General features: G+C 45.0%; 1 protein-coding gene across 1 annotated transcript; it reads right to left on the bottom strand.

The window, feature by feature from the left end:
* Positions 1-175: 175 nt before the first annotated feature.
* CPA2 (carboxypeptidase A2) lies at positions 176-22,364 on the bottom strand. Its single transcript, XM_017975658.4, has 11 exons — positions 22,270-22,364; positions 19,935-20,016; positions 19,136-19,270; positions 18,160-18,255; positions 15,382-15,483; positions 13,357-13,455; positions 11,564-11,674; positions 10,427-10,517; positions 8,687-8,886; positions 6,162-6,246; positions 176-409 (listed from the first exon to the last, which is right to left on the bottom strand). Exons 1-11 carry the CDS (start codon positions 22,332-22,334, stop codon positions 222-224), a joined length of 1,254 nt encoding a protein of 417 aa, XP_017831147.1. The 5' UTR covers positions 22,335-22,364; the 3' UTR covers positions 176-221.
* Between the last annotated feature and the right edge of the window lie 1,969 nt (positions 22,365-24,333).

A 24,333-nucleotide genomic window follows, 5' to 3' on the forward strand; every position in this document is an offset into this window, starting at 1 on the left:
GCCTCCCAAAGTGCTGGGATTTCAGGTCCAAGCCACCATGGCTGACCTCAGGATGGATTTTTAAAAAGACGAAGGGGTACAGTGCCATGACTTGCTGTGTTTGAGGGCAGCAGAAACTAGAGAAACGGTGCTCCCAGATCAGGCTTAGAAAAATAAACAACACAACACAACTTGCTTCAGACCAAAGAGATTTTAATAGCTCCTGTTTCTTTGCCAGGGGCCTAATAGGGGTGGTCTCGCACATGCTCCATGATTGACTTCAAGCCAAGCCAGGTCTCCTTGGCGGTGGGCAGGATCTGATTGGCTGGCAAGAGGAAGCCGTGGCGCCCTGTGTCTCTCAGTTCAAAGGCAAATGAGTACTTGATGCCATAATCATAGGACCAGTCAATGCTTCCTCCACTGGCTTGGTCTGAAGGGCAAATGAGAATCAAGTTTGGTTACACGACTCCCACTCGCCTTCACAGCAATGGAACCTCTATATTAAATTCTACTATCATAGGTAAGCCACGCCCCTAGGTGTGAACTGTAAGAGCGGGGACTTTAGTAGAGGGTCACGTTTATGAAAAAATGCAAGAATGGTTTGAAAAGCAAAAAGTGTCATTCGGCGGACACTGAACTGAGCCTTCCTTCAGTGCTCTTAGGAGCCTCTGGCTTTACCCACGCCATCCTACGTGGCATCTTCTCCACCTTATGTAGGCGGCACCACTTCCTTCTTTAGAAGACCCAGACACATGGTTTGCCCTAGTGGGAGTGGAGGGATTACAAATTCAGTAAGAGATTCGGTCCCTACCCTCAGGGCACCTTCAGCATTAAGGATGGAGCAGGCTCTGCTGTGCATGGTGGGCTCGGCCAGCACAGTAATGTGCACCTGAGATCTGTGTGGCCGCTGATGTGACAGATGATGAAGGAAGATGGCATTAGACTATAAGTCAGTCATGACTCACAAGAGCTGAGCAATGGACCGCCCCTGAGGCCCCTCCTAGGAAGGGCAGTTAGAGGTCACATGAGGACTTGACTGGGGCACAGATGGTGCAAGCCACCTAGTCCCTAAGAATGGGGCTGGAAAGACCAGGGAGGTTGTACCACAAAAGAGTAGGGCTAGAGATTAATACTGTGAATTAATATTGTCAACTCCCTTGACTTTTGTCTTTGTCTTCACGCAGCAGAGCAGCTTGGAAATGAGTGCCTGGTTAAAAAATAAATTCTAAATGGTGGCTGATTTGAACTAAATCTTCCCTGGACCAAAATTACCAACTCATACCTTTTGGTGTGGCTACATGACACAGCCAATCACATTAAGAGGTCCACTAGACAGAATACTGGCTTCAGATAGAATCCCAACCCTATAGATTGTTATCTGGGTGACCTAAAGCAAGTCATTGATTTCCAGATGCTTCACCTGCCACACGGGGATGATGTTACCACTTGTTCCACGGGGCAGTGAGAATTCAATGGCATGATGGTTGTGATGACGCCAGCTGGCCGTGTACTTAATGTGTGAGGCACTATGTTAAACTGGTTCATGAATCTCTAGGTAGGTACTAGCATTATTCCCATTTTCCAGATGAGGAAACTGAGATTAAGAGATTACGTAGCAGGGCATTGTGGTTCTCTGCCAACACTTTGGGGACCAAGGCAGGAGGACCACTTGAGCCTAGGAGTTTGAGACCAGCCTGGGAAACATAGTAAGACCCTGTCTCTACAAAAAAAAGATTTTTTTTTTAAAGAGCTGAGTGTGGTGGCACATGCCTGCAGTCCCAGCTACTCAGGAGGCTGAGGCGGGAGGGCTGCTGGAGTCCAGAAGGTCTAGGCTGCAGTGAGCCGTGATCCTGCCACTGTATCCAGCCTGGGCAGCAGAGTGAGACCCTGTCTCTAAAAAGTAAATAAAATAAAATAAAAACAGAGATATTAAGGGAAGGAGCTAGGATAATGTATGTAGAACAGGCATTCAATAAATGTCAGTTATGATTTTAACTATCATCAATAAATGACCAGGATCCGATCAAAAAACTTAGGCCACGTTAAAGATCAGAGTTATCGGCCGGGCGCGGTGGCTCAAGCCTGTAATCCCAGCACTTTGGGAGGCCGAGGCGGGTGGATCACGAGGTCGAGAGATCGAGACCAACCTGGTCAACATGATGAAACCCCGTCTCTACTAAAATACAAAAAATTAGCTGGGCATGGTGGCGCGTGCCTGTAATCCCAGCTACTCAGGAGGCTGAGGCAGGAGAATTGCCTGAACCCAGGAGGCGGAGGTTGCGGTGAGCCGAGATCGCGCCACTGCACTCCAGCCTGGGTAACGAGAGCGAAACTCCGTCTCAAAAAAAAAAAAAAAAAAAGATCAGAGTTATCTATGGGAGGGCATTCACCGGGAAACTAGCAATCAACGTGTATATAGTGCTTTAGAATTAGGGAACACTTGTATTCCACGTAGTACCTTGTGAGCCTCTCAACAACCTATTTCACAGATGAAGAAACCAGGGAGAATAAGTGACTGGACCATTGGCTACTTGGTTCCAAAGTAGCAGTGCAGTAACTCAGACCCAGGACTCTGTACCAAGCTCCGTGGGTTTTTTCCCCTGTGCTTCCCTGAGAAAGAATTCAAAGAGCAGCTTCTGGGCAACATCTCAAAACACAAACAAGGCCGGGCCTGATGGCTGAGGCCTGTAATCCCAGGACTTTGGGAGGCCGAGGCGGCTGGATCACGAGGTCAGGAGACTGAGACCATCCTGGCCAACAAGGTGAAACCCCATCTCTACTAAAAATACAAAAAATTAGCTGGGTGTGGTGGTGCATGCCTGTAGTCCCAGCTACTCAGGAGGCTGAGGAAGGAGAATCACTTGAACCCAGGAGGCAGAGGTTGCAGTGGGCTGATATTGCACCCACTGCACTCCAGCCTAGGTGACAGAGACTACAGTCTCAAAAACAAAGAAAGAAAAGAAAACCTTGACTAACACGGGTGGATTCCCACGATTCCCACCATCACCCTTCCTATGGCCGTAGCTATACCCATGTCCACAATGCTTCCAAAGTCAGGCTCCTCTCATTCCATCCTGAGCCACAACTCCTGCCCACCTGTGTTTGTCCTCCTGTCCCAGCTCTGAAACTCCACTTCACTGGTCATCTCTTCTCTCTCCTCTATCTTCCAGCTCCCCCTCTTTGTTTGTTCTTTCCCATAGTCAATAAATCTATCTCTTATCTCAAAAAGAAAAAAGCCTTCCACTCTGCTCTCCTTCCCTTATCCACTCTTCTGAAACTGCTCCGGGTTGAGGTCACCAACAATCTAGTGATGAAAATTCAACAGAAAATGTTCCGTCCTTATCTCTGTTGACTTTTCATGGCCTTCACCGTTGTTGGCCGCTGCTTCCTGTTTCATAATTGCTTCTCCCTTGGTTTCTGACATCCAGGCTTCTCTGCCTTTCTGCCTTGCCCTCGTGCTAACCCCTTCTGCTGCCTAACACCTTGCTCCCTGCTCTGCCCACAGCTCCTCTCACTCCAAATGTTCTCCCGCCTCTACTGGTTCAACCACCCACTTTGTGCCAACTCTTCCCGAATCTCTGTCTCCACAGAATCCCAGAGCATGTAGTCCAAAGCCTACAGACCATCTCCATGTGAATACCCTACAGGGAGCTCAGCCTCAGTATGTGCACAACTGAACTCACTATCTGCAACCTTACCCCTCTTTCACCTCCCTGGACTTCTCCTTCAGTGAGTGGCAGCACTGAAGGACTTTCAGTGAGGATCTCTCCCCATCCAGTAAATGACAAAGCTTCTTGACCTTACCTCCCAAATTGCATCCGTCGTCACTGGCCCTGCTGTAGTCTGGGCCATCGTCTCTCACCTGAACTCTGCCTCCTCTTCCCTTGGGATGTCCCCACTGCAGTCCCTCATCACTCCATCCTCCACATGACCGCTATGTTTTAGCTAAACACAATGCCTAGATTCCCTCACTGTCCTGCTGAATCCCACCCCCCACCTCCAAGTGGCTTTCGGAATCCTCTGGGTCAAAGCTAAACTCCTTACCGTGGCACACAAAACCCCAAACTTCCCCAACTCCTTTCTCTCCCTCTTTCATTTCCGCAATCTCACCTACCTGTAGCTCCCAGAACCCATCATGCAATTTTATACTTGTATGCCTTTCCATATGCTGCTGACAATGAGAATGCCCCATCCTTTTTCCCCTTCTCTAGCCACCTGGTGATCAGTCTGATGGGTCTTTACAACCCTCCCCTCTTCCTACATGAAGTTTTTCCTGACTCCGCTTCCATCGAATCCCTCAACTTTCTACAACTTTTGTCCCATGGATAGCCTCCTACTGCACATGTCATATGAAAGTGCATTTGCCTTCCTGTTCATCTCTTCTATTAAAGAGGTCTTTGTGGGCACGCATGTCTCCAGTGCCTGGCATACTTCTTAACATACAGCAGATGCTTAATTTTAAAGTCTGTTAAACAGAATGGGCAGCCGGTCGTGGTAGCTCACGTTTGGAATCCCAGCAATTTGGGAGGCAGAGGCAGGCAGATCACTTGAGGTCAGGAGTTCGAGACCAGCCTGGCCAATGCAGTGAATCCCGTCTCTACTAAAAACACACAGACACACACACACACAAAAAAAAATTAGCCGAGTGTGGCAGTAGGCACCTGTAATTCCAGCTACTCCAGAGGCTGAGGCCCAAGAATCGCTTGAACCTGGGAGACAGAGACTGCAGTAAGCCAAGATGGCGCTACTACACTCCAGCCCAGGTGACAGCGCAAAACTCCATCTCAAAAAAAACCTAGAATGGGTGCCTATTAAAGGCATTGGTTTCCAAAGGATCCTTGGGCATCGGAGCACTAGGGAATTCCGGGACATGGAATTGTGTGGTCCTGAATTTCCAGCTTTGTCCATAAGGAGGGGACCATTCCTTTGAGGGATCCAGAACCTGCACGAGGGTGCACTGAGATTTCCCAAAGCACTGCAGTAGTTTCTTGTTTTTAACCTCAATCCACTGGGGAAGAAGGGGGCCTAGAAAGTCTGATGGCAGGCTCCCCAGACGTATTCCTTACACTGCCTCTATTCCTGACTTCTCCTCCTCCCTCTCTCATACTCTGCATGGACACATGGCTGCAACAGAGTCCATCCATAGAACCACCTGGGTCCTCTTCAAGAGTCACGCCCATTCTGTCCCCACAGTCCATGGAATTCTCAGGGCATGAGCCCCTCTTAGCCCGGAAAGGGATGAGAATAAAAGAGCCAGTTCTCAGGCCAGGTGCAGTGGCTCGCATCTCTAATCCCAGCACTTTGGAAGGCTAAGGTGGGTGGATCACCTGAGGTCAGGAGTTTGAGACCAGCCTGACCAAAATGGTGATACCCCATCTCTATTAAAAATACAAAAATTAGCCGAGCCTGGTGGTGCATGCCTGTAGTCCCAGTTATTTGGGAGGCTGAGACAGCACTGCTTGAATCCAGGAGGTGGAGGTTGCAGTGAGCCGAGATCACGCCACTGCACTCCAGCCTGGGGAACAGAGCGAGACTCCATCTCAAAAGAAAAAAAAAAGACCAAGGTCTTGATAAAGGCTCATTTTTAGACAAAGAAAATCTACGGAATGAGAATGAGCTATAAGGATCTGAACAAGCAAAGGAGAGGGCAGAAAACAAACACTTAAAGAGTTCTTTGGGCCGGGCGCAGTGGCTCAAGCCTGTAATCCCAGCACTTTGGGAGGCTGAGGCGGGTGGATCACGAGATCAACAGATTGAGACCATCCTGGTCAACATGGTGAAACCCCGTCTCTACTAAAAATTACAAAAAATTAGCTGGGCATGGTGGCGCGTGCCTGTAATCCCAGCTACTCAGGAGGCTGAGGCAGGAGAATTGCCTGAACCCAGGGGGCGGAAGTTGCAGTGAGCCGAGATTGCGCCATTGCACTCCAGCCTGGGTAACAAGAGCGAAACTCCGTCTCAAAAAAAAAAAAAAAAAAAGAGTTCTTTGTTCTGGCCATCACACAGTAAGTATCTCATGGAGGAGACTAGATTCACTAAGGGAAACTGGGGAAGGTTGGGTTCCATGAATGAAGACCTATCCCTTTCACATGAAGGCATTTGAAAGTTTGGGCCCAAACCCACATGGTGCCTGCCATCTTAGTGGGTCATTCATAAAAACTTCCAGCACATTAGATACTTACAGATGACAGAGCAGATTGGTCCCACTTTGTACTTGGTGCTGTACAGGCTTGTTAGAGACTGGGCAGCCTTTTGGGCCACTTCATTCTAGAGTAAGAGAACCAAAGAAAGTTAGGAAGATAACACTTGTCTCTTGGGAGATCAGTTGCCCAAAAGTAGAACATAGAATGCTCTGGTTAACCAGACTGTCTAGTTACTTGAGATGATGACACAATACCCTTTTCACTAAGAAGTAAGCACAACCTCACTTCTGTTGGCTTTGAAGATACAACATGAAGGTCCTCGTTCAAACACTTGAACATCTGGTGTTTGCAACATTCAAGGATTCATTATTTTGCCGCCAGTTCTCCTTGTTCGGGGAGGTGGATAGAAATAGGGTAGATTTAAGGGTGCTAAAGAGAATGTGGACTGACCCCGGGACATACGTGGGAAGTTGACTTTTCTTTTACTAGATCCCTACATTGGCTTATTTCCCTGTGGTTGTCTCTTTTTCCAAGAAGTAGAGCCCAGAAAAATATTTTCCATTATTTGAGAGTTCCAATTTTGACTGATTGAGGCTTTACTGTCCTTGTCAGGGAGAAATGTAAGGTCTTGAACTTGGGTCCAGGAAAACAACTGTACAATTACCAGATGGGGGAAACCTGGCTTGGTAGAATCCTCGGAGAGCCTGGGGGTTACTCTTGTCAATGAGCCCGACATGAGTCAACATCACAGGCCTACTGCCAAAAAACTAATGTGATCCTCAACTGAATTTGCAGAAGTGCACGGTCTGGCTGAGGGTAGTTATGCTCACACTCTGCTCCATGCTGGGTAACCCACAACACACGTTTCACATTCACTTCTGGGAGCTACCTGCTATAGTTTGGATGTTTATTCCCCTCAAGCCTCATGCTGAAATCTGATCCCCAATATTGGTGGTTAGGCCTAATGGGAGGTGTTTGGATCATGGGGGTGGATCCCTCACGAATGGCTTGGTGCCATCCTCCCAATTAGGAGTGGGTTCTTGCTCTATTAGTTCTCTCAAAAGCTGGTTGTTAAAGAGTCCGGCACCTTCCCACTCTCTCTCTTGCTTCCTCTCTCACTGTGTGATCTCTGCACACGCCAGCTCAGATCCGTGAGCGGGAAGCAGCCTGAAGATCTCCCCAGTTGCCCAATCTTCCAGCCAATGGAATCACAATCCCAGTAAAATGTTTTCCTTAATAAATTACCGGGTCTTAGGTATTCCTTTACAGCAATGCAAACAGATGAAGACACTACCCTTGAAGAACACAGACAGACCAGAGCATATTCAGAAAACAGCAACCAGAATAGAAAGGGAACTTGAGCCCATCATATGAATGCTTGAAGGAACTGAGGTTATTTAGAAGGAATAGGAGCTAGGAAAAGCAGGCTGGTGGTCTTCAAGCAATTAGTGGATTCACCTCTCAAAGGGAAATAAACCTGCTCAATAGAGCCAGATGATAAACTAGGGCTGATGGGTGAAAACTGTACAGAGGTTTTGGCTCTCTATAAAGAACACTAACAACCTAACAACTTTTCCCAGCATGGAAGACGCTCCCTTGAAGGCAAGAAGCCATCTAATCACAGGCTAGACGACTATCTGCTAGAGGTTTGACCACCAGGTTTAGATCATTTAAGATCATCTAGGTCTACAAAAAGAACATTTTAGAACATTCTTTTTCCCTGATAGGACCTTGAATGGTAATACTCACCATCAAAACCTCACAGAGCTCAAATCTAACTGACGAGATGAAAGGCACACTTGAATTGGAATGATTTAGTCTTACTTCTGCATGGGGCTGCTGACAATAATCTAATTGAAGGTAAATTGACAAAAAAAGTCCCAATTCTGGGCTTATATCTCTAGCGCATGGGTTTCACAAGCCAAGCCTAAAAGTCAAATTGGAAGTATCTGCACATTCTTTTCAGCTGGGGATAGCTCTTGCTCAATTGTGAACAGCCTCCTGAGATATCACCATCTGACCTAAGGCTGGGGCCAACTGGCTTATTCCTGAAACAGGAAGAATGACAGAATATATCAAGTTGGGGAAGTGAGTGTTTTACCTCCAGTGTCATATGTCAGTGCATCGTCATGGTAAATCATAGAGCCAAAGGCCCCAGGAAAGTATAAGGCAAGTTGCTGAGAAGCAGAATTGCTTAGCTTAGAGCATGTAACTGCCAATCCAAGAGCCTCATATCCAAACCCAAGGTTCCCCCCACTCACCCCCCGCCACGTAACAGAAAGCATGTTCTGGGAATTTATGATCAAACCAGGCTCCTGCTCATCTAGATTAAGGTAACAATAATTTCAAGAATTCTATTTCCCAAAGAAACTTAATTTAGGAAAGTTCATAACAAGTCATTCAAACCTTTGGCTGCATCATAATCTTCTCAGTGGTTGAATTTATGTCTCATTTATTGTTGGAATGGTACACCTCCACCTCAGGGCATGACTTCATGCCTGAAACTGACTTGTCCCCACCATGGATGTTTGTTGTTGGGCTGAAATTCAGTTTCAGAAACTCACCAGTTCATTAAAGTCATGTGACTTGGTACATTTGTACCCATAGGGGAACATCAGCAGCTGGGAATAGCTGTGGAGGGTAATGAAGGCCTTGACTTTTCCATGATTCTGGATGAAGTCCACTATGGATTTCACTTCAACTTCAGAGTTGGCACTGGGTCCATGGTATGAATCAGAGCAAGGGTTGCTGCTGGCTCCAGGTCCTGCGGAGATGCAGAAGTAGCCCGGTGAGGACAGGGTGCGCTAAGAAGGCGCTGTAAGGAAGAGGTCACCATGCATCACTAATTTTTTTCTCTGGAAGTCAGAGCAAGATTGTCATTGTGTTAGATCAAATTTCTTCCAAAGGTTATAGGCAGAAAGCCTAACTGAAGTGATTCTGGACACATCTCTTGTTCAAAAAATATGGTTCCTCTATACAGTAGAAAGAGCCATCTAATTAGATCATCTCCTCTCTATAGGAGTTGTTGGAAGAAAAACTAGATTTAATATTATAGATGGAATTCCTGCATTGGGTGGGAGTTTAGCAAATTCATTTTCTGGGATCTCATCCAATTCTTATAGTCCAAAAGTAGAAGATTCTATGCATCTGTACTTCCAAGGCACAAAGCCACAAATGCAAGGAACCTCTGACACCCTTTCTGCAGTGAGGAAATAATGACTACACTTAACAGCAAAGCTACCTCTGGCCCTGATTGTCTCAGCAACTAGAGTGGCTCAAGACCACTGAAATGGGTCCACTGTAAACCTGGCCAGGGCTCTCACTGCTAGAGAAACCTCCAGGGGATGAGTAGGGGTTAGATTCCCTAGGATCCCCATGTGATACAGATAAAACATCACCTGATTTAAAATTATTTAATGAAAATAATATTTGGGGGGAGACTGACATTGAACTGTGGGGAATTGCTCAGTATTGTGCTTTATTTTTTTCCCTTACACTAAGAAGAATTGTAAAAGCAATGAATGAAGTTGCCACTCATCCATATCCTGTAGTGGTTCTCTAGAGTGTCCTGTCTGAGTTCCAGAACTCTAATTAATTAATTCGCCTTACAAATATGCAGTGATTGCCTTCCGAATTGCAGACACTGTGCTAGGTGTTAGGAATACTACAGTGAAAAAGATACAGCTCCTGACCTCACTCTTACAATAGCCTGGTGGGTGGGGGGGGATTTAATTTTATGGTTACTGAAAAATAAGGAGTTGCCTTATTTCCTTTTTATGCTGAAGGCATAAGGAAGCCCCTAACTGGCCTGCCACGCAACTCCAAAACATAAGAGCTGTCACAGAGTCAGGGCGGCAAGCTCACATCTTATTTTTAAATCTATTTTGGAAGTCAGTTTCTTCATCCTGTGTGTACTGCTTTTTAGTTTTCCTTCTCGAAGCATCCATAGATGATGTAATGCTTCTCCCCGGAATAGATCCTAACCCCCTCTAGTGGTGGGCTCCGGCCTTCCAGAGTCCTCCCGCCATTGCGCCAAGTATTGCTCCGGCTGCTCAGGAGGCTGACCGGGCGACAGCCTGTGGGAAAACCAAGATGTGAGACAAAATATATTAAATGCTGCTCAGAGCTCTGTGACAGCACTGTGCTCCTACGAAGGGAATTCAGTTAAGTGTTTTTCAAAGAGATTTTTAAATGGCTTAAATCCTGAATGAGCTTAGCCGGCTGACGCACGGCAGAGCCATTTGAACCCAGCTTGTGGGCCAGACCACCGGCTGACAGTCCCTGGGGGCAAGTTCCCCGCTCACCTCCAAAACCTGCATCCCAGTTCCGGTTAGCATCCACACCAACGCAGAGGCTGCCAGATACCTTAGACCGGGTCTTCCGCCACATACGGTTCTTTTAGATCCCACCCAAAAAGCACAGGGAAAAAAGAAAGAAGGTCACTCAGCCTGATCAGAAGGTTCCTTTAGAATTCTGTCCATTTCCCTGGTTCTCTGGGACACTCATTTCCCTTGGCTTGGGGAGGTGGTGGACAGTCCTCATACAGGTTCTGCTGGGAGTTTCTCTGCCATCTCACCAAAGGGAGACATGAACACACCCCCATCTCCCAAACACGTGCCATGGAACCCTAGTTCTGTCCAAGGCCAAGAGCAACAACAGAAAGCAGAAGAGAGGGTTCTGCAATGACACTCTGCGGAAAATATGGGGCGAACTTGGTAAACTTACTTCAGAACTTCCAAGTATTGTTAATGTCTTGTTTTTTACAAACCTCTAAGAAACGGATGTGGTGGGCGGTGTTTCCTAGGCTTGACTGTGGAACCCTTGATTCATTATCTCATGGGATGAGTACTAGTATTAGTATGAGTTTCTTTGAAAATGCTATGGTAGTGACTAGCTATCTCTAAAAATGAAGCTCTCATTCATTTTGAATATATGTGGGGTCATGGTTGCTACAATAGTGTATTGTAAAGAGATTTTAAAGGAAAGAAAAAAACTACGTAACTCTTTTTTAGTGATATTAGGGAGGATTTCTTCCACAGATTGTAAGTAAAATGCTAGATGCACTGTACTGCCCACCTAAATCCTACTGCAATCTGACTGTCAGCAGGTAACATCCGCCTCCTCTCTTCTATCAATCCTATCACAAAAAATGCAGAGATAATTGGAACAAATCTCCTAGGTGACTCACGCTGAACACTGAGCTCTAATAGCCCTAACAGCTGAAATGAGCTCTGGCTGAGGCAACAAGTAAAGACGTCATGTGTTGGAATAAAATGTGATTATAGCCACTTCTCTATCCCTCATTTCTGGGCCACTACTGAGAAATTAGGCATTCCATTCAGAGTAAATCAAGAAATGAAGCATGACTTTTCTTTTCCTTTTAAAGTTCCTACGCACCTCCTTAGGTCCTTGCTGAAGAAGGGGAAAAAATCCAGGCTTACTTTGGTGTGAGAGAACACGTATCCATCAGGGTTTGTGACTGGCAGCAGGAAGATATCCAGGGTGTCCAGAATGGAAGTGATGGATGGGTCCTTTCCATAATCAGAGGCAATCTGAGCAAAAACAACATACATGTCAACCTCACACCCAACCCCCTTTTTTTGTTGAGACAGAGTCTCACTCTGTCGCCCAGGCTGGAGTGCAATGGCGTGATCTCAGCTCACTGCAGCCTCTGCCTTCTGGGTTCAAGTGATTATCCTGCCTCAGCCTCCTAAGTAGCTGGGATTACAGGCATGTGCCACTATGCCAGGCTAATTTTTGTATTTTTAGTAGAGATGGGGTTTCGCCATGTTGGTCAGGCTGTTCTCGAACTCCTGACCTTGTGATCTGTTCACCTCAGCCTCCCAAAGTGCTGGGATTACAGGTATGAGCCACTGCTCCTGGCCAGACACTCCCCTTTTGTGGGGAACACGGGACAGAATAGTAAAGTAGTGTGTCTTTTCCGGATGTGAACCAGGGATCACTACTGGCCAAGGAAAGTCTTTCAGGCACCCTGTAGTCCAGCCTCTGGCAATGCTGATTTGTTGACTATGCTACCGTCTATACTTTTATTTCTGATCAGAATAATTTATTTCTATTGAGTAAAAATTAGATATCATGTGTCTACTTCTTTCTCAAAAGCAACAGCATTCTTCCTATTAATTTCGCAATAGCTGGCAATGATATATGTTACTTATGTGGACCTATACAACAAAGAAATTTTGTTTGGCATTCCTTAATCTCTACATGGGGTAACTTTCCAAAAGAACTCATAACCAACATCAGATTACTTAAATATTTAGAGACATTGTTAAAGACACAGAGAACCAGTTAAACTCCATTCAGGGAATTACACTTTTACTTGCCATCAACTCCAGTTGAGTTGAAGTTTCTGCTGGATTAAAATTTATTCATTTCCTGTGCTCAGTCATCCTAAGGCATTATTATTCAACTGTTAAATATCCATTTCATAATACCCTAAAGGTAACCGCATTTTAATTGAAGGGAAAAAATGTATCAGTCGGTATGCACGTGGTTGCACATGCTTGAATGACTTGATGTGGATTGATTTCCTCTGCTCATGAATTAACATTCTGATTTATAGCATGTCATTTTTGAATTACTTATGAAATACCAGACTAGGTCACACCCAGCCCTATGTCCTGACTCTAATGCCAATAAACTTGTGGAAGAGAAGTCTTACGATACCTTATCTTCAAAATCAAATTTGGGAAAACTTCACAACAACCCAAACACCCTTAGCCAACTTCACTTTGGATCTGTGGGTTAGAGTAAACTCTTCTTGCAGCTGTTTGTATTTTCCAGCTGAGCCCCTTTCATGATTTTATAAATTTCCAGCACATCACGCCTCAGCCCTCAGGGTTCCAGGCAGCAAAGAGATTTTTCTCTAGCCGGTTCTTATGCTGAAATCTGGCTCCCAAGGGTCCTCCCTGGCCACCCGTTCGATCTCTTTAGCTCACTGAGTCTTCCTCCCAACCCCCGTCTCTCACTCAACAGCCATCATCACATCGTGGTGCCTTTTAACAGAGCACACAGTGGCCTGCCCAAGGGGAGGGCACTGGGGTGCTGGATGGGGCAATACCGAAAAAGGCTACACAGGTTTGTTGCCAGCCAGTGTGACAAGGGAAGGGCTTTGGCTGAGAGCACCAGCCATCGAGACCACTGGGACTGCCGGGGTCTTGGTGGGCCTGACCCCAGAAAGGCAAAATAAGCGAGGAATGTTAGGTAAAATGACCTTATTTGCTGTCCACACTGCAGTAGCTTGTGTAACCCACTCTCGAGCATGGATCCCGGCATCCAGCCAGATCGCTGGCTTGTCTCCTCCCGTGCTGAACTGCAAAAACAAGTGTGGCAATGTGAACGGCTTCACCAGTGACATGGCACCCAGTCGCCTCCTCTGTACCCCAGACCATCCTTCTCGGGCCCTCTTTCTGTTCTCGATGTGATTGACAGAGAAGAAAATACACCCGGTGATGATGTCAACTAACTCTTCTCGTTTAAGGAGAATTTTCTTTTGTCCCCTTCTTTGAATGCAAGCGTGAATGCAGGCTGAGGGGTATCGACTACTTCTCCTCCGATGTTTGTAAAAAAATCCTTGTAGATAATGTAATGACATGAAATTATTTTCATAGCTGAAAATTGGGGGAAATGGATTACAGGATTTTATTTTATTTTTAAAGAAACTAGTTCATTTATGTACACGCATACGAGAAAAAAGGGAAAGGAGAGGAGGAAGAGCGAAAAGAAAACAGAGAAAGAAGCAGAAAAACATACAACAGATTGTTAGTATGATCCCACTGTTGTGGAATTAGAATTATGAGGATTTTTTTCTTTTCTGTTTCTTTTGTTTCTCTGTATCCCAAATGTATGCAATAATAGTTTTGTTATAAAAATGCTTGTGATAACCTTTTGAGAAAAACAGGATAGCAAGCCTCTCTGGAGGTACTTTCCAGAGTTTTAATTTTATGATCTAAGTGACTTCGTTTTATTTGAAACAGTGGCTTTGCCAATTGGATCAGTAAATGGGGAGGAAAAGATTATTTTTGCACCATCAACTTCTATCTCTGTGCAGCGTTCTAAACACAGCAGATAAGGTAAATGAGAAATGCAAATCCTTGCTAAAAATTACAGTTCATGGGTTCTAGCAGTTTTAGTTAAAAGGGTTTTGAGCTAAAGAGCTCAAATGTAAAAAGCAGGGAACTTTCAAAAACACAACATCCTCCACTGCCTGGGTGGTTTACCCAGGAAAAGGCCCAAAGTGGAAGAGAATCTGCGGTGTTCTGACCCAACTGGGGGGAGAGGTAGAGGAAATAAAAAGAAAGAGGTGAGGTGAACATTAGCAAATGTATCCCCGTGTTATAAAGCAGGCAAGTCACTCCTCTCGGCCTGCTTTGGGAAAAACGCTCTGGAGAAATCCATCTGTCCCGTTAGTCAGTTGGTTCCCAGCCATAACGTTTCCAAATTTAGCAAGGAGTTGTGACATTACCTCTTTTTGATTTTTTTTCTCTTAACAAACTCTTTCTAGGAAATCTGGGGGAATATTTTCACTGTTTTTAAGGCAAAGTGCAAAGCTTGAAATTATGTGCACAAAGACTGTCAGAGATTACGAGATGGCGTAAAACCCTACTCTTTTTTTCAGCTATATCCTTTTTCAAAGGACCTTCGTTCAGGGCATTATCTTTGCGGTTTAGGGTTTAGTTGTCCATCATCCTTCTGCAAACTACGAAAACTCTTCTTTAAAAAACAAAAAAAAAAAAAAAAAAGAAAAAGAAAAGAAAAAATGCAGTTTAGGCAATTAGTGCTTTTCTTTTTTAACTGGGGTGTGTGTGTGTGTGTGTGTGTGCGTGGGTACGTGTGTGTTTAAAGAGGAAAGAAAAAAAAGAGAAGGGGAGGCAGAGAACTCCCACCTTGATGAATTACAGACCCCAACCCCCGACCTCCCCGGGCCCGCACCTCCCCCTTCCTCGGCTCCTATTGGCGCGTTCGTCCCGGTTCCCCGGGAGCGCATCTCTCAGTACGCAAGCATTAATTCACTCCTGCAGACCTGCGTCAGCTTGCGCAGAAACAGAGAGAAAGAAAAAGAAGGGGCGGGGGTGGGGGAGTGGATGCTCAAAACCAGCAAGGACCGGTTAGGAGGAAAAGAAAAAAAATAATAAATAATAAAAAGCAGCTCTGTAGCTCCAGCTGGGACTGCCGGCCAGCCTGGGAGGAGGGGGATTCTAGAAACATCGAGAGGAAGAACCGCCCCTGCCCCGTGTACCTTGAGCACGTTCATCGGCCGGTTCTCAAAAGAAGAGCCAATATTCACTTTGCTCACTAACCCAGGGTGCTCAGCCACGAGGTTATCCATTTCTTGGGAAAGCTGAAATGTTTCAAGTTAACAAATAGACATTTGCGGGTGAACCATCTGATGCATGAGATCTGATCCCCTGGTGATTTTCCCATTCCCTTGGGACACAGTGGAGAGGACAGCGCCTCCTGAGGGTTTGGATCCCAACTGAGTGTTGTTGAGTCTGCGTCTGCGGGGGCCCAGCCAGCTCTTTGCAGTTTTGTGCAAAGTGTACTTGTAGCTTTTGGCGACCCCAGCCCCGAGGTGGGGTTTCTCACCCTTGCTAGCAGAGGAACAAAAATAGTAGTGACCCCGAAACCCAAAACGGATGTAGTGGGGAACACTACAAAATGTTTCCAGGCTGTCAGGCCTGGGGACAATGGGGTTTTTGCCACAGACACACTAAAGCCACCGGCTACTCCAGCTCCTATTTTCAAGGCTGATCGAAATTTTGTGCATGAGGAGTCCGAGCTGTGTCCACTGCTGGGACTGAGACGTGTCCAGGCTCGTTTGGAGAGCTAGCAGGAGGAAGACAGTCCTTCCAGCTGCTGCCAGTATTTGCACTCCGTGGGAGACAGACATCAGTTGGTCTGGGGGAGAGGAAGAGCATCTTGTTTACTTCCTTTTCTTCCTTATTCTCTTGTGCTGGTCCACAGCCCCCATCTGAAACCTTGAGGCCATATATATTTCAAGTAAAATCTTTTTTCCAGGGGAGAATTTTAGAAAGGTAATAGGAAGTATATATTATGTATTACACATGGGACATTGCTCCATCTTCAAGCACGTTAATATTTCTGGCAGTGAAACAAATGAGCAGAGAGACAGTTCAGGTCAGATTTTGCTCCCAAATGAGTTTAGGTCAAATCAGGTTTTCCCATCAAATAAATTAGGAGAAAAAATATGTTTCAAGCTTTTTGCATTTAAATATTGCCGACTCCGAGACTTGGTACCTACTAGATACCTCTTCCCTGGCTCTCTCCTACTCGCCATGCCACCCCTTACCCTACAATCACCATCCCCTCCGGCCCCTTTCCATTCCTCGACTCCTAAATCAGTTAGAGCAGATAGATTCCCGTGGGCCTGGAGAAGAGCTGTGTCGCAGAGGTAAATGCAACACAGCCCAAGGTCTCCAAGCAGCATGGAGCAGCAGATGCAGGAGAGGGTGGTCTCCACAGAAACAACAAAGCCCAGGAAAGACAGCAGAGACTCCATCAGGCTTTGCTGCCGTGAGGTCTTAGAACATCCCTGTGAGGCAGAAGAGTAGGGTCTGAAGCGGGACGTGGTGGCTCACACCTGTAATCCCAGCACTTTGGGAGGCAGAGGCAGGTGGATTGCCTGAGATCAGGAGTTTGAGACCAGCCTGGCCAATATAGTGAAACCTCGTCTCTACTAAAAATAACGTAAAATAGGCTGGGCGTGGTGGCAGGCACCTATAATCCCAGCTACTCGGGAGGCTGAGGCAGGAGAATTGCTTGAATCCAGGAAGCAGAGGTTGCAGTGAGTGGAGATAGTACCATTGCACTCCAGCCTGGGCAACAAGAGAAAAACTCCGTCTCACAAATTAAAAAAAAAAAAGAATAGGGACTGGAGGCAGGGAACCTAAGGTCAATTCAGGCTGACTCCCTAGAACTAAATCAAAAAGAAAACCCCAACTTTCCATGCCCATGTAACAAAAGGACCAGGGGCTGCTCCCTTTATGCCACCCCCTCTTTCGACTTGGCAAATGAAAAATTCGAAGTACCAGGTACCTCTGATTGGTCCTCTCCAGCAATCATTCAGGCTGTTTGCAAGCCAAGTCTTTTATTTTATAATAAAGACGGGGTTTCACCATGTTGGTCAGGCTGGCCTTGAACTCCCGACCTCAGGTGATCTGCCCGCCTTGGCCTCCAAAGTGCTTGGATTACAGGCCTGAGCTACCACGCCAGGCCAAGGCAAGTCTTTATTTATATAGGAGTATAACTTTGTAACTTCACTGCAGCCTCCGATTAGCCACTTACTGCAACCAATCAGACTGATTGAAGGCTACTATTTCATTTATGTAGAGTGTACACCAAATACTCAATGGGCAAGCTCTACTGGGTATTTAAATCCCAGGAAATTCTATAATGGCCTCTAGGGCCACTATTCTCCAGCTGCTCCTACCCTGTGGAGTGTATTTTGTTTTCTATAAAAATCGCTTTTGTGGCTTCATCCTTCCTTGTTTTATTTGTGCGTTTTGTCTAATTCTTCATTCAAGACGCCAAGAACCTGGACACCCTCCACCAGTAACACCTGGACAGAAGTCAGAGGCGTCACGGTGGTCCCTGATTCCATCATCAGCTCTCGCCTGCGTTTGTGCCCTGATTGCATCATCCTTGACAGCCATGATGGCTTACCTGGCTTTGTGGGCAGCACAGGTCAGAAGTCAGCAAGGGGACTCAGGGCAAGAGCCACAGCCTGAGGAGGCTACTTGTGAGTTCCCTTTAGACACTCCACAGTGGGTAGCTGTTGAGATGGGCAAGTGGACTTCAGGTCCTACATTAAGCAGGAGTAAGTGTGAAGCCAGTGACATTGGCACTGGCTGTGAAATCCTAGGGAAACTTGGAGAAGTTAGAAAACAGTAGGAGAATAATTTCTAGGCCATTAAATTAAAAGATACTTCCACTTGGAAGTATAAGATTGTCACTAGAGAATGGCCCGTTTCTGTGATGTTCATTTTGAAACACCTACCTCTTCCAGGGTATGATAGGCCCCAAAATTGAAGGTGCCACTCCGTTCTCTTCCCTGGTTAAAGAGCATTTCTTCATTTTCTTTGTCCAGCAGGACCTAAGATAAAACAATTCTATCTATGATTGGTTTATATCTATGCATTTCAGTCTGTAATTGTGAAGGAAAGGGTAATACTCGGGTCCCCAGTACCAAGCTTTCCTCTTCTTGTCCTGTAGGCTTTGAGATCATGGCTTTCCCTTATTCCGACCCCACTATGAAAGAGGATGGAGCATTAATGGGACTTCCTACCAGCCAGATGCTCCCAGTATACCAGGGTGGGTTTGCAGGCATGATCTTATGGCTCATCCTACCTTTCTGGGAGCTCAGGGCCTGAGTTAATGTCTAAATAAAAACTAAATCAGTCCAGGCACGGTGGCTCACTCCTGTAATCCCAGCAATTTGGGAGGCCAAGGCGGACGAAGCACTTGAGGCCAGGAGTTTGCTATCAGCCTGGCAACATGGCGAAACCCCGCCTCTCCTAAAACTACAAAAATTAGCTGGGTGTGGTAGTGCATGCCTGTAGTCCCAGCTACTGGAAAGGCTGAGGCTGGAGAATCGCTTGAGCCCAGGAAGCGGAGGTTGCAGTGAGCCTAGATGGTGCCACTGCACTCCAGCCTGGGAGACAGAGCGGGACTCCTTCTTTTCCTTCTTTTGCCTAACACCCTTTGGTTTGCACTTTATATTTCATGCTGTAGCCTCTCTTTTGCCCTTTCCCTTAAATTCTTTGTTACCATATTCCGCATGTGCCAAATGCAAAAGGGAGAAAGACAGTGCTCTCCTACACACCTTTAAGCGGAGCCCAGACTGCTGGAAGGTCCTGGTGGCACCCTCAGGTCCCTTCCCTGCAGAGAGTACTCAGGCATAAAAGAGGATGGAACTGAACTGACGTTCATGTGGCCCAGCAAGCCTCAGGAAGGCAAGTCTGTGGCATAATTACCTGCACATCTTCAATCATGATAGAATAGGCAATTCCCAGGGACTCCAAGAACACTTTGACTGTCTGGACGCTGACGAAGGGAACTCGGACGTGGGCTGTCTCCCCTGGGGTGGTGGGTGACTTCCAAAAGTCAAGCTGAAAGGGATAAAAGTCAAAGCCAAGGCAATGAATGGGACTCTTCCGGGGAATAGACAGTTCAGCATTGATACATTTCAAGAAATCAATTTGCATCCATTTTATCTTGAGCCCACAAGTTCAGAACCATTGTGGAATCACTATGATATTGCAACAAGGGTTTTTAAATATCCACGTGTCAGCAAATGCATTATATTGTTTCCTCTGCCCCCGTGGCTAGATTTTAAAACTGGCAGAAGGAAAAGATTATTAAAACAATGGCAGGTTTTTTTTTTTAAGCTGGGATTCCAGTGATCCAATTCATCTAATTAATAGGATATAAATACTATAAATTATTTTACAAGGGAAATATGCACTAAAGGTGTTTAATTTTTGAAAGTAACTTTCACATTTGATATCTCTTTTCATTCCTACAATAAACCTGAGAGATACAAGAACGGTCTATTTATTGCCACTACTCTGAGTGAGAAAATTAGACACAGGGAAGGTAGGTGACTTGTCCAATGTCATATGGTTGGGACTAGAGACCAGGTTTTCAGAATCCCAGCTGTGCGAGTTAGCATTTCACACTATGTCAGAGGAGTCAAAACACAGTCCAAATTAGATGTCAATTATGTTTAACTGTATTCATTCTGGGAACAGAAACTCCCGCTAGATCAAATACCTGGAGATGTTCTTGAGCCTCCAATTGTAGCAGATTTTTAATTTGTTCTTCATTGCTTGGTACAATCTCAAGAACTTGGTCTCTAAAGAAAATTAACCACAAATGTGACCTCAAAAGCAAAACCTGGACAGTTTCCTGTTGCTTTCTGCTCCTGTTAGTCTCTGTGTGTAACAGATTAATGCAAAAGTCAATAATCTCTGTGACAATCCAGAAACTAATCAATAGTATACTAACCCACATCGCCAGAATGAGAAGGTGATAGAATGTCGTTATTTCCTCCCAGGAAATGTTATCTAAATAATAATTAAGAGGTGTACCTGCTCCTAGCAGGAAGCTCGCCATTAAAGTTACCTTTCCTTTAGCTAATGAGTATTTGTAAAATAACACCTGCTGCTCATGAAGTGTTGGCTTTTAAAACTTGCTTGTTCCTGTTGTTCAAAAGTAAGTTTTTTCAAAAGTGGAATAATTAACTTGGTGCTTGTAAGAGAAAACAATTCATATGTGGGTAGACCTAAGGTGGTTTTTTTTTTTAAATGGTTTTGGGAGTTTTGTTTTTTTTTGTTTTTGTCAACTGAAAACGTATCAAGGTTCTATCCCCAGACCCCATTCATGTGGTCCAATGTGGGGCATGGCCAGGGATAGTTGGGACCTTGACAAATTATGCCGTGCCTCTCTTTACACACACACGCACACACACACCCTTAATAGGGATAAAGATGTACAGAAAAGAGAAATCTCAAAACAATCAAGCGTATATCTTTAGGAAGAGTTTCCTTGGTGACAGAGGTTCCCCTTCTAGCCTTTCTCCAAGTAAGCAGACTTCCTAAGTCACTGCCCCATCTGTTTGTGCACTGGGGAAGGAATCAGTCCAATGAGCCAGGTACAGGGACCAGAATCTGGGTCTTCAGAAACCAAGCCCCCTGCAATTTCCTTTGAACTCTGGTGGAATACAGAAGTGGTGGAATGTGAGCTCTTTGAGGCTCATCTGCCACAAATGGGCTGAAAATTCTTCCATTCAAGTCTCATTACTTTTGGTTAATGCATGGACTCCCAGGAGTCCTCCTTTAAAATGGGAAGGCACTGAGAAAAGTAATACAATAGGCTCATATTTCTTGGTGTGTGTTCTAAATAGTAGTTCTTTGAGTTACTCAGAGAAAGAAAGGAAAGAAGAAAGAAGGAAGGAAGGAAAGAAGAAAGAGAAAGAAAAGAAAGAACAGAGAAAAAGAAGAAAGGAATGAAGGAAGGAGAGAAAGAAAGAGTGAGCCTGGGGCGAGGGGTAGTTGGTGATTAAAAAAAAAAAAGTCCATGCTGCAGCCTAGATCCCCTCTTCTGGATGTATAATGTACACTGATTTAGCCAAAGCTCCCAGAAATCCTATAGTGTGTTTAACCCTCTGATTCCAACATTGATTTTTTTTTTCCTCTGAATCTACGAACAGGTATTTCTTGAATGTTAATTATAAAAAAATTTTTTAGCTATCATGTTTAGCAAACATAGAAACTTCTCCATGTTACAATTATAAATATTTCATAGATACGTTTCAAATACATATGGCATGAGATACAATCATATAATGCATACTAAGGAGAATTCTTATTTTCATACGGAGAACCTAAAGATTTACTATCCCAGAAAACTTCTTTTGGAGTAGTAAATCTTATGCATTGACACACGAAGATTCCAACATTTATTTGGCCAGTGGTTTTTTAGGACCAAATTTATTTGACTGCTTTGTTAGTTCTCTGGAACACTCTTCAAAAAATGCTGCCTGAAGCCCTTCATAGAGTCATGGAGCGAAGTACTTCAGAGCAAAGATGAGTCCTCCAAGCCAGGAGAGGAGGAGTTGAGCTGAAATCTACAGCCCTGGCCTTTCCACTTCATGAGGTTCCACCACCTAGATGCTGCATCTAAAGATGGGGGTGGGGGGTGGTAGGAGACATGGGCTAACGTGGATGGTAAAGCCCAAAAGGGCAGGAGGAGGTGGGAGAGTGGCCTTGACACCCACTGAGTTGCCTAAAACAAATGGCAACACAGCTGTATTTTTCCCTGATGTCTAACGTCCGTACGGTCTGATCGCTGGAGGGAAAAATGAATAAGAACAGAGAGAAATAGGGTTATGTGTGTTCAGGTTTCACTATTGTCCATTCCTTTAAGTGTCATTCATCTCTTTTTTGATCATCCACTCCTATTTTTCCCACTATCGACCTATCCCCAAATCTGAGAACTTCTCTGAAAACACTGAACGTGTATACCCATTTATTTTGTAACAATCAAATGAGAGCCCCCATCCATCAGGTGAGTAAAATGTAAAGAAGTACCAGAAAGCATAACTTACCCCACAAATGTTTCTCGACAGTAGATATGCCCAAAAAGGGCACCAAAAAACAGGATCAACCTCATGGCCACGGGTTTTCCTGGAGTCCAGAATTCACAGAGTCCTCCCTGAACTTTATTTATAGGGATGGCAGCTGCGGGTGATCTGCTGGCCCTCTGCGAACTCAAGTGATTTCCCACGTGAGAAAATTCCCACCTGCGTGTGAAATTGTCAAAGTTGTAAACACCCACCTGTGTGATATCACCGATTTGTACATTTTCCATTCCTAGGATAAAATAACAAACTTTGATGGAAAGAGAACAAAATTGCTACAGCATACCAAGGACAATATAGTTATGACTGAGAACATAAAATGCCACTAACTCTGCCCTGTGATAGAAGCCAGATTAATAGACCTAGAGGTTAAAGTCTCTTCTGGGTCTCTGACAAAAAAAAAAAGGCCAGAGCATTTATAGTAATTACTCAGGCATCCTGTCTATCACATTCCATTAGTTTGCTCATTTGTTTATTTTTATAATGTTTACCTTGAAACACTGCAATCACTCAGTCCACATCTGCTGAGTGTCCCTGTAGATGTGGCCCATTCCAATCCTCACCCTATATTAAAACAAAACAGAAGGCCTTTTAATATTCAATTTTGCACTGTCTCGAAAATGATCCATCTGCATTTACACCAAATTGATGTCCCTCTTTCTGTGCTTTTTCCCAAAATGACAATGTCTTTCTGATGACATTTCCTGTAACAAGCGACAATGAAATTGCTTGTTATAAAAAGTATGAATTAAAAGGAAGTGTTTTCTTTAATCATCAGTAATTCTTCTATCCAAAGAAAACCATTTGGCATATATCTTTCCAAATTTCTTTCTCTGCTTTAGAGATTTTCTCTTAAACCAAGATTAGACCACATCCCATATATTGTTCTTTAAACAAAGGTGATCTTTTCTTGTTCATAAACACAGATCTACATTAATCTGACTTTGTTCTTCATTCCATAAGAAGAAAATACACCTGGTTTTTTTTAGAAACCATAGTTTATTTAATTTTAGTTGTTCATATGCGTTATATTAACCCTACCGTTAAAATGCACGTGCTGAATGAAGAGAGCCCCCAGACCGACTGTGTGTAACATGGCTGTTTATTCACCTGGGTGCAGGTGGGCTGAGGCCAAAAAGGGCATCAGCGGAGGGCGATGGGTTAGGAGTTGGTTTTATAGGTTGAAGCAAGTGGTCAGTTAAAGGTGGTAAGCTATTTTAGGGAGGGGAAGGACATTACGGATGCATGGTCACGAGGGTAGGGGTCATCTGTTACAAACAGGCAAGATCGTAAGGGTGGGGGTATCAGTTGCAAGCAGATGGGAGGATACAATAAATTACATAGTTACAGGGGTGGGGGTCTTGAGAAACCCAATGTCCAGGGGGGAAAGTCCACAAGGCTGAGCAGGAACAATAGTTGCAGGTTGCAGGTTGCAGGGGGAGAGCAATTAGTTGAGGCAGGAACAAGTTGTTTCACTTCTTTCCCTGGCCATCTGGGTACTTGTGTTTACTTCAGACTTTCTGGCTTCTGGGGACCATTCAGAGGTGTATGTGCGGGTCACCAAGGCTAAAATGGCCAGGCCTGGACTTGGAGGCCTGACACCTAGAAAGACTCAACCACAACAAGCAGCGAGGAAATTTTCATCTGTCCTCTGTGTGTCAAATTTATCTGCACACACTTTAAATCTCTGGGTTTGCATTCTCAAATACCTGCTTGAAGGGGAAAGGTATGTACACAGTGTTTGTGATTTCAAGAATGACTGGATTAACTTGGTTTTTCACTCTCTTGGGAGTCAGAAGACAGAAACCAAGAGGCAGAGGCCATAATTCATACTCATGTCCCCAGCAGCTATCAAATAAGCAGTAGTTCAATAAATTGAAAGCATGTACTTGGAGAATCAATAAAAGCTTCTGGGAAAAAATGGAGTTTGAGCTGAGCCTTTGGGCAGGCAGGATCTGCCAAGGCAAACAAGAAAAGAGCCTGGATTTCTGGTGGTAAGAAAATATGAGCTAGGCAGGGAACCAGGGCAGA

The sequence above is a fragment of the Callithrix jacchus genome, chromosome 11, assembly GCF_049354715.1.
Source record: "Callithrix jacchus isolate 240 chromosome 11, calJac240_pri, whole genome shotgun sequence".
Taxonomy (NCBI): Eukaryota; Metazoa; Chordata; class Mammalia; order Primates; family Cebidae; genus Callithrix; species Callithrix jacchus.